Source organism: Saccostrea echinata, unplaced genomic scaffold (genome assembly GCF_033153115.1).
Source record: "Saccostrea echinata isolate AGI-Se365-2 ecotype Australia unplaced genomic scaffold, CSIRO_AGI_Sech_v1 ptg000019l, whole genome shotgun sequence".
In the NCBI taxonomy this organism is placed as follows: Eukaryota; Metazoa; Mollusca; class Bivalvia; order Ostreida; family Ostreidae; genus Saccostrea; species Saccostrea echinata.
This window is the reverse complement of record NW_026889768.1, coordinates 3,057,184-3,068,138: the sequence shown is the minus strand read 5'-3', so window position 1 is coordinate 3,068,138 and position 10,955 is coordinate 3,057,184. Positions and strand designations below refer to the sequence as shown.

The following is a 10,955-nucleotide window of genomic DNA, read 5'->3' as shown; positions in this document are numbered from 1 at the left end:
TTCCTTTCCTGTTTAAGTTCACTACTTGTCAATTATTTCCCAAAGGAGAACAGCTCATCTGCCGTGTCAGTTAATATGATAACTTATATATACAGGGATATAAAAACCTTCCTCCATTGTACACATTCATAATATATGTCTGCTACAAAAAGCATAATCTTGATACACAGAAAACACAGAGCATTCAGTTTTCTTTTTTTTTTTTTAGGTTAAAGATGATGCTTCACTGATTAAAGTACAAATATTCCTCAATTTACCTAACAACACCAAGACAGATGTTTATCAGGATAACATCAATGTTGTGTAGCTGGTGTATTGAAGTCTAATTATAGTTTGACAACTGATCTTCCGTCCCCAAAACACTACAGTGATTAAGATTGATGTACACGTTTATTAAGTGACAGTTATATTACAGTATATGATATGAGAAACAAGACAATAAGAAGGTGTGACCACCCTCACAATATCTCCCTCTCAACAGACCTCAATTTGCATAGAGCATGCAGCATCATCTTATACAGGCATCAACACAAGCACTAGGTATTATACTAAACACTAACGGGGATACACAATAGGTTATACATCATGTACCATACATGCAAAATTGTTAAAGCAACTGTCATTTGTTTATTAGCAATAGAGTATCTTTTGGTATAAATTATTTATACTCATGTTTGAGTTTCCATATATTGAACTCATTTTGTGTACCTTGCTCATGACAACTAACAGACTCAGGTGAAAGGCAAAAGACTCAGGTGAAAGGCAGTTGTTATTTTCATGGTAGAAAGAACTGGTTGTAATCTAAATACTTGCTCAGTGGCGCAAAGCAGTCATAAATCTTGCATACATTTCTGATGCAGATGCAGCAGTTGGAATTCTTGCAGAAATTTCCCAGAGTAAAAAGAAAAATTGTTTGCTTTAAAATATACACAAGTTTCAAAACTATAAACTAATATTTTAACATATGTGTAATTTTCCTACCAGGACTTTCCCCTGACCTGCAGTACTATGCAATTACTGTATTCTAATTTCACGAGATTAAGACCTATAGAAATGCACTCATTTGTGTATAAAGCCTACTACATGTAAAATCCATGTAGCTATTCAGTATATAAACAAAAAAATATTGAATTTTAGGGGAGGGGGGGGGGGGATCTGATTTCTTCTTTCTACAACTGTTTCCTCTTTTGACACCCATATATTTAAATGCACCAAAAAAAATAATAATTGCACTAAAACATCTCAAAATTAGCTGTCTATAAACAAACAAGATACAGAGGAAGAGGCACCAAAACTATTAAGTGTAAAGAGGTCAGCATGTTAGCATTAACCTTGAATGCTCCACACTTATTTACAAAGATATAAAAAGAGTATACAAAATACTAATGAAGCAATTGTAAATACAAGGCTATATTTTAAATACCAGTTAAAATTCTGGCTACATTCAAACTGAGACTAGGATAGCATAATGCATATCAGTGGATATACAGGTCTATCAGAACAGTTTATGCTAATTAAAGAATAAAGCATTGGCACTGGAGATATTTTAAGTGATGACTTTCAAACTTTTAGCTCTAATATCAAATATCAAATAAGTAATAAGTTAGTTAGTATGTGTCAATTAACTTCAATCACATGTTAAACTTTTCAGGTGGGCTTTTTCTGTGAGGCAAGACTACAGTAATCAAATTTCTTCATAACTTTCAGTTGTTAATTATCATATCCATTACAAATTCAAAAAAGCATTTCCAAAACAAAAATTCTATCATGTTCATCGCACTTCTCATCAAATAAAGGCCACAATATATTGCAGTGAGTGATCTACATCTATGGAATATATATCTAGGATTAATCATCCCATTCTTTCTTAATTTCGAATTTCCACTTCCACTCCAGAATTGAATTTTTATCATCATCTGTAAACTTGCTTTCTACAGTGTATGTCCCTCGTACCAGCATCCCAGATGGCGCTTCGTCTTTAGGAGTTAGGTATTCGTGGGCCTTTTCACTAGGGCCGTAACTACCAACCATGAACTTAGATTTGTCAACTGTGAAAAAAGAAGGCACTGTGTTTAGAAATTCTGAATAAAATAAATGGTCACTAAATAATGCAACCCTAGCTCCCAAATCTTTGTGTTTATAGCACTGCACTACACTATAAGACATATTTACTTCAAATTTTTTCTTGTCTCCATTTTCTTTATATAATAAAGAAACAAGCCGCTAGAATTCCTAATACATAATGACTTTTGTTAATACATGTACTCTAGTGTATTATACTAATCTAATTCTGGCTGGACTTATTTAGTAAAGAATAGGAACCTAATTCTGATACAGCTTGGAATGCTACATTTTCAATGCTTGTGGCTATTCAATGCTAGCTTTGCTTGCTGTAAGCAATGCTAGAAATGTTTGATACCTTAATTATATCCTCTTCTTTATTACCTGTAACTTTGCTACTTGAAATTTAATAAGTGCAAAGTTTTAACTTTTTAATAAATATCAATGTTCATGAATGCAGATTATGCTATGAGACAGATGATTATTGCTATGGAAGTTGATTTTTTTAACTGCAGTTATTTTCTATTATCATAATACATGTATATAATTTGTGTTTGTTATGGAAAAATAATAGCTTTTTTATTCACACTTTTAGGTCTATCTTGCTTTACAAGTATATCATTTGTAAGCATAAAACCAGCATTATTTAAATACTGGACACACCATACTAATGATTATGATCTACATGCTGATTTTCCTGGCTGGCAATGCTTAGCTATTTTGAGGGTTAATTATGCTGCTGTTTCTTTGTGAATTATATTGCTGATGCTGATTTTTGTACCAGAAATAGGTCCCTGTATTGTCTATACAACAGTAAATAATGTATTGCAATACAAAATTGGAGGCACAGATAAGTAGACATAGAACTAGTTTCTTGTGTTAATTTTGTATCAGTCATGCACAATTCCTTTGTCTTAAAACTTCCACAGAAATGAACACGAACTTTCCCTTTTAAAATACCACATTTTTCTCCAGAAATATATATCCATAAATCACTTAATACATACAAAATTAGTTTATCTGCAGTACTTGTATTTTTAAGAATTTATGAATAGTTGTCATTTATTTAGGGCTATTCTATTGGTTGCAAATATGAAAGAGGGTCTCAAATTATGCTATATATTACTACATCATAAAATAATGGACTACACTTCATACGCAAGGCATTCCAAGATGAATTATATGGCACATTCTATACTGTTAAACATATGTCAACCATTTCTTGAAACATTCACCATTACAAATAACAACTTATGTTGTAACTATAAATGATACATCTACTTGAATATTTTCACGATAGTGTTGTTAGTATGGGTAACATCAATGTTATTGGACAAAATTGAATTACCAGCACCAAGCACATCTAAAAGAAAGTCAATATCCATTTAATAAAAATCTCCCTAAAATTACCCAGGTCTACTTTAATCAATTGTGCCGTTATCTCCAAAAGGTAAGATCATTAAGTACTGTTCAAAAAAGGCTTATCTACTGAAATATACTTCCTTGTTCAGTTCAAATGTTTTATATTAAAAAAAAAACAGAAGTTGATGTTTATATTGCTTAAATAAGTGAAAAAATCTCTTCCTTGTGTTACCTACTTATTACTGATCATAATACTTATGTGTGAAATCTAGTGCTACTCCAGCTCTAACCTTGAATTCCTTTCCTAGATGTTTTTTGTTCATATCTTAGTCCCGAGACTATTTCCCGCTGTACGTAGAATGACACTTTCATTCTGTAGGTAGCCCCTTCTTTGATTGTGAACACTTGTTCTTTAAGTTTAGATAGATCTCCTGAAAAATATTAATATACCAATCAAAAACAATAGTGACAGGGAAAATTTCATAGTAAAAGCACATTTCAAATTAAAGATTTCAATGCAGAGTATATTTTACATACATAAATGAAGATCCTAAAAGCACCTGACTGACTGAATTTTCAGTTTTTATTACTAAAAATCCTGTCAATTAATTGAAAACATGCATTCATTATGAAACTTTCAATTTTACATGCACTTCTTGGGAACACAATGAGTAACACAGCACAAACACCCACTTTAATTACTGATCCCTTTGGACACCCCCTCCCCCTTTCCCAAAATAAAAAAAAAATGTTTATCAAACAATTCAGATGCAATTAAATCAAAATCTCCATGACATACTTTTATTTATCTCCACAGTATTTTTGTCATCAATATCAAACACGTCATTTTTAATGTGAAAATTTTCTCAGAGTTTAAAAAGTCTTTGTTCTAATCTTCAGGAGTGCGTAAACAATTGAACAACATGCACAAGGTTCAGAAAACTTGTAGGCCAGGCTGCACTGGGAAGGATTATAACAAACTGAAGGCACAGAGGCACATTGTGCTTCATAAGGGCTAGATATTCTGTGATGTTTGTTAAACAGAGTTCTATACAACATGAAGAACACTGATTTTTTCCTTCATTGATGAAGCAATGCCATTGTACTTTTAATGTTTCAATCCATTCATTCACTTACCTATTTCTAGAGAAATCAACACAGACAAATAATAACAATTAATATATGTCATTTGTACAATATATATAAAGATACAGAACTTATGCTTACATTATACATATATAGGGTAAATATGTATTGACTCTTCACTTCCCCTTCCAATCAACTAAACAATTCCTCTCAAGTTTGACCTCATCTACCTTATACATCCTTATACATGTACATTTGCTCTTGTAAATTAATTTGAAGCACATATTTAACATGTTAAAAATAAATAAATTGTGCACTACTTAAACTGGTTCCCTACCTGTAAGGTCCAACTCTTTGTCTGTTCGGCCCTCTACTACCAGGGACAATTTGGAAACTATTACATTACGTGGGTCCTCAGGAACTGTTCAAAAGTAAAGGTTTTATATCAACACACATTATATATATATAAATACATATATATATATATATATATATATATATATATATATATATCTAAAGGTGTACTTAATTTTCTTTAATTAAAACTGTTTATAATCCTTTAGGGATATGGGTATCCAAAATTTTGTATCGCAATTTATCACCATTTATCCCAAAAATATCACAATAACAGCATGTTTTTACAAACAATTTTCTATGAGTTTCAAAAAATTACATAATTCTTCTAATATAATATATTGTGAAAAAATAACTCCACTTTTTCAATTTTTATTTACATAATGATGAAGCAAGTTTGGATGCTAGGATGCCGATGTTTTACTGTAATACATTTTTTTTACAATACCGTTAATTATAATTCAAAAGTTTGAACAAAAAAATTAATGACTTCCAGAACTTATAATTAAATACTAAATACCGGTATTTTAGTTTCCGTATAGCATAATAAAAAATCATGATACATGTACACCATACACAGTATTATGACAAAATCACATATCCCTATAATCCTAAATACTCAATTGGTAATCCAAAATCAAGATATTTTTTACATTGTCTTGCGGAATGGAAACGAAATGATTTTTCCATTTCAGTTTTAGTTCATGCAAAAAAAAAATAAGATTTTAATTTGCATACTTTGATATACAATTTAGAAACAGTTTAATTTTCTTGGCCCTTACCCTTGAATTTACAAGTTCTTTGAATGTATACAGAAATAGATCTGTGATATGTTTTATGATAAGACACTCATTCATGAATTAATATCCCATAAATTCGTAAATTTTCAGTAAGTAATTAACAGAAATTTGCTCCCATGAAATTCCACAGTATTTCAACGTAAATCACCATTTTTAATTACTAGTAAAAACAAAATGAACCTAGTGAAGACAATGAGTTGGTCATAAATTACATGTATTCTGAGATAGACGATTCCTTAAATGGAGGATTAACTTTTTTGGCAGCACCCCCTAGTAGGGATTCCTTATAATTACATGTATTCTGAGACAGAAGATTCCTTACATGCAGGATTAACTTTTTTGGCAGCGCCCCCTAGTAGGAATTCCTTATAATTACATGTTTTCTGAGACAGAAGATTCCTTACATGGAGGATTAACTTTTTTGGCAGCACCCCCTAGTAGGGATTCCTTATATTTGCGTAGACTCTCATCTTCTTGGTCAGCCTGGAGAATTTCTTGCACAGATTTTTGTGCTGGGGGCTTGTAGTTAGGGTCATCTTCGTGGTCTCCCTCCACCTCTTGTTTCTGCTCTGCTTCTGCCATATTTCCTGCAAAGAAAGAATTATATATTAGAAAAAAATATATCGCTAGTACCCCTGTAAATTTACCAGTCCGGTACCAGGTTTGTCTGTCCTTCTTGTAACAAAAAATAAAATGTAATTCATCAGAGGGTTATTTGCTATGCTGATTAATTTTATTGAAGTCTAATCTGAAAAACAGTTAGTTTCTAACTCTATGTTTTTAGTTTCCTTTTCTAGTTTAATGTGGGAGTTTGGGTTTTATGGACCATGGATATCAGCTTGGATAGCTCAGTGGTAGAGCACCTGACTAGTAATACAGGTGTCCCAGGTTCAATTCCAGGTCCAGCTATATATTTTTTTATGCATTCCTCCTTTCCTACTACATTAAATTTAAAAAGCTTTATTTCTCTCTGAGTTGACAAAACTGGAATAAAGGTTGATATATGCAAGACTATAGATGACAAAAGAAATGATACATTTACAGCAAACCTAACCTAGAGGCATGATGGAAATTTGATGTGGAATTCCACCTATATATTGTGTGCCCCCCCCCCCCCCCCTTCGATTTTTATATTTGCTGAAAATATACAGTGTGCCCCATTTAAGCAAATTTACAGTATTGTTTGTATTTGTTTTCAATAGTTAAATTACAAGTACATGCATGTCCCAATGACAACAATGTAATAGATCTTGTTTCTTATGGAAAATTAAATAGCTAAATAATGAAAATAATTGACATGACAGTGAAACAGATACACACTTCTACATATTTTTTTAATTAGGCTCTATAAAATTGAGATTAGTTCTCGGGCCTGTATGCATCTGTTGGGAGGTAGCCGCATTGCAATTTTTTTTGTATTTTCAATAAAATAAAAATTGGTAATGTGGAGACCAATCCATGATTCCATCCTCATTTTCTTGTAGTTTTGCACTAAATTTTCATTTCGAATAAACAAGGACATCGATATGGACACTTTCACATGACTTTGTTCGTGAAAATGAAAAATATGCATATATTTGGTAATTTTCAGTTTGCAAGATGTTAAATATATCTACAGAATGACTCCAGTATAATTATGACGGAAGGATTTTCATTGTTAATTTTATAGAAAATTCTGGAATAAAAAAATGTCTCCAACATCTAACTTATCACCAATAAAAAGGTAAAAAGAAAAGCCTCTTGACCTAGCTAGCTCATCTGTTTTTTAATAAAATTGGCCTGAGAACCGAAATTTATGTTTTACTTTGCCTTATCACATTTATTATTATTATTTTTTTGTACATTTTACCTGGGCTATTATTGGGCATATTGGCAAGGTTTCTTAATCTTCTAAACCTGATTTTTTTGTGACAGAGATTTTTTGTTGTTGAGAAATCATAGATTTCTTATTTATCCTACTCCATGCCCAGGAGGATGCATGAGGTCATAGAAATCAGAGATAATAATATTACAAAATAAAGAATTATGTTGTACCATTATCATGATTATATAAAACTGCACAGGATGTTTAGTTGCAGATTATGAGCAATTTAAAGTAAGGATTAATCCAGGTTTTGGTGGAAACAGTTAACTACCCTTTCTGGAGAAATTGGGAAAATCAGCTGGAGGTCTGGGCAGTGTTCGAAATTAGCGTTGGCCCATCGGCCTTGCGCTGATGTACAAACAGAAGGACTCATGAACGCTATGAATAAATGGGTCCTTGAAATAATTTTGGGGTGACGATGATTTGCTGGGAAACGATAACGTCGATTGCATCTTCTCAGATCTTTCTGACAAGTTCGGAAAAACACATTTTTTTAACTGCTTCTCGAAAGACCCAAGAAGTTGAGTTAACATATGTTGGTTTATGCATTTACATGAACTTTTATATCTTTCCTGCATTTTGATTGGATATATTAAACAAATTGACCAATGAGCGTCTTTAAAAGAAATTAGATTTGAGATGGGTAAAGCTAGTTATTTTTATTAGATTGTATCAATTCTTCTTTTCATGTGCTTTTTAATTAAATACTGAAGATTTAATTTTTTCGCATGTTATGAATTTACGTCATATGTAATGTACATGGTTACAAACTTTCATCAGAAATTTGTCCTAGTGTACTTTAAGCACATTCTATTAACACATTGTGGCAATCTAAAAAAAACTGCGTAATTTTCTACCCGCGGATTTTAAGAACAGAAATTGTAATTCCACGGAAGTTTGAGCCCGTGGAAAAAAGTATGTTTACAGTAATATAAACACAGTTTAACACATTTTAAACTCGTTAGGTATTACAGACTGTGTGACTTTCAATGTTTTACTGTTTCATACTGTTAATATAGTGTACTTGCGAGTTGTACATGTAGATACCCTTTGTTGACATGGTAAAATTGACATATTTTACATGAACCGATAAACTTACCGAGATCATCAATAAAGGTTTATTTTTAAAAAATATTTGATGGTATTTTTTTGAGCCTACATTGTCCTGGAAGGACTCGTGTAGCGCCTTTATCTCTGGGCCCTTTGGACCCATGGAAAATAATTCTGAATTTCGAACACTGGGTCTGGGGGCCACTCCAGACCCTCAGCCGGTGCAGGGAGAGCCCTGCTGGGGGGGGGGGGGGGATTTTGAATTGAATTTCAGCATTTTAATGACCATTTAGAGTGCATAAATAGCAAAATAAAACCATTTTCACATCTTCTGAAAAAAATTACTTTAAATTTCCAGTTTTTATGCAGGAAAACAAAAATTATTTGAGGTTTTTATTATTGTAAGGGAAATGTTCTACTCATCAAAAGTGGAAAATGGGATATTCAGGGGAAATTTTCTCTTGGGGAAAAATACCGAATATTGGCAGTAAATATGCCCTAGATTAATCCCTGTAAAGGTCAGTGTCTTTCATATTCCTATTCATTTTCAATCGATCTTTTCAGCTCAGAATTTAATAAATTAATATAACTTTTTATTTTGTTGGATATGTATCAGGAAAGGAGAAAATGTATGGCAGGCTGGCCCAGGAATTGAACTTGGGACCCCTGTATCATTAGTCAAGTGATCTATGAATGGAGCTATCCAGGCCCATATCCACGGCCTAAACCATCACATTCTTCCCTCCATAAATTGTCTTTGCCCTCAAAGACACAGCCCAAGTTAGTTATTTTTGCCACTGGCAGGACTTTCACCTGCAAGTCCAGGGGTGGTGAAAAGCACCAAATTATGTAACAGGAAAGGAGAAAATATATGGCTGAATAGGGAATCAAACCCAGGACTCCTTCATCACTAGTCCGGTGCTCTACTGGGCTACCCTGCCGCATATCCACAGCCCAAACCATCATAGATGAAATATGGAGATAACGAACAGTATTCTAGCTCAAAGGCCTTTAAAACCATACAAATCGGGAGCAGAGCAAACACGGACCTCCAAAAACTCAGAGGTGGGATGAGGTGCCATGGAGGAGTGAGCATCCCCTGCCGACTGGTCACACCTGCCGGACGCACCTTGTCATGATTGGGAAATAATGGAAAAATCCGTCGACAATTCAGTGTGTAAATAATTGCTAACAATTAGTATGAAAAATGTCAGTCGGCATATGAGTTGATGATAGATTGTATTTGCTAACAAGGTCATTGTATCGACCATAGAACTTATGAAATGATGACATCAAACGAGAGTGTTGATATTCTTGTTTCATCAACTTGTTTGTCAATAACTTACCTCGTTTTAGAAATTGTTCATATGTAGAGCATGCTCTTGCGCATCGAATCAACTGAGAGATATACTCCCCATATGCAGGTGATAAGGGTATATTGGTGCATAAGTAAGGGAAGTTGACGATATAATATATATTTAATATGTTGACGGTGCGACCGTTAGGGCGAGCGCAGATTTTTATTCAGGTTTAATTTAGATCGGGCTCGATCGTCAAACTGCACTTGACATTTCACGTTTAGACTCTGACGTCACATGACGTCGTATTTAAGTTGCATTACCAAACCGAAGCCGGAACATTATTGACTTTAATGAAGAACGTTTTATTTACTATTTATCTGCAATATATCTATTAAATTAAGGCGAGTTTATTTTTTGTTAAACTGTTGTTGTTATTCTCACGAGAACGTAGCTTTAAAACAAGCGATGCATTATAGGTCCAAGGTTACTGCCGAAAAAAATATGTTTGGATCAATGTGTAAGTCCGAATTTTCTCTTCGCCCAGGCGTTGTCGTTAGAGCTTCGCACAGCTCGCTATAAATATATATTTAAATATATAAAATATAAAGATATAATATATAAAAAGATATAATTAAATATATTTAACTCTGAATAATCATCATTATGAACACTAAACCCCCATTATATGGAACTTATCTGTTAGTCAATGCAATGTAACAAAGAGAATACCAATTCTTATTTGGTGTTGCATAAAGAAAATATACAAAAGGAGTAAACTAGGGTACACGGATAGGTAAGGGTGTGTGATATAATATCATAAACAGGAAGCAATGGACAGATGTCTACACCTGCCCATCTTCCTCTGTTGAAATCACTAAAAAAATCAGTCATTTCTGTTCCTTGACATAGGAGAATAAAAAATTATCAAGATATATGTATACAATTATGAAAACGTATAAAAGTGATAAAATCATAAATGTGCATATACCCTGAATCCTTTTCAAATGGTTAGCCTCCTCGCCCAATGAATACGCTTCCGGCTTTTACAGCGCTTCTCATCGTCATTCGCAATAGTAA

At 33.0% G+C, this 10,955-nt stretch overlaps 1 protein-coding gene across 1 annotated transcript; it reads right to left on the bottom strand.

Annotated features, from left to right (window-relative positions):
• Positions 1-371: 371 nt before the first annotated feature.
• On the bottom strand, positions 372-10,946 carry LOC133189576 (rho GDP-dissociation inhibitor 1-like). The gene is made up of 5 exons (XM_061324950.1): positions 10,867-10,946; positions 6,068-6,250; positions 4,847-4,930; positions 3,714-3,854; positions 372-2,048 (listed from the first exon to the last, which is right to left on the bottom strand). Exons 2-5 carry the CDS (start codon positions 6,243-6,245, stop codon positions 1,849-1,851), a joined length of 603 nt encoding a protein of 200 aa, XP_061180934.1. The 5' UTR covers positions 6,246-6,250; positions 10,867-10,946; the 3' UTR covers positions 372-1,848.
• Between the last annotated feature and the right edge of the window lie 9 nt (positions 10,947-10,955).

Excerpts from the sequence above, each read along its gene's own strand:
- LOC133189576 (XM_061324950.1), bottom strand. The coding sequence starts at position 6,245 with ATGGCAGAAGCAGAGCAGAAACAAGAGGTGGAGGGAGACCACGAAGAT. Across the intron at positions 3,855-4,846 it reads CAAAGAGTTGGACCTTACAG|GAGATCTATCTAAACTTAAA; the intron begins GTAGGGAACCAG and ends AATATTTTTCAG. Across the intron at positions 2,049-3,713 it reads ATCTAGGAAAGGAATTCAAG|TTGACAAATCTAAGTTCATG; the intron begins GTTAGAGCTGGA and ends CTTTTTTCACAG.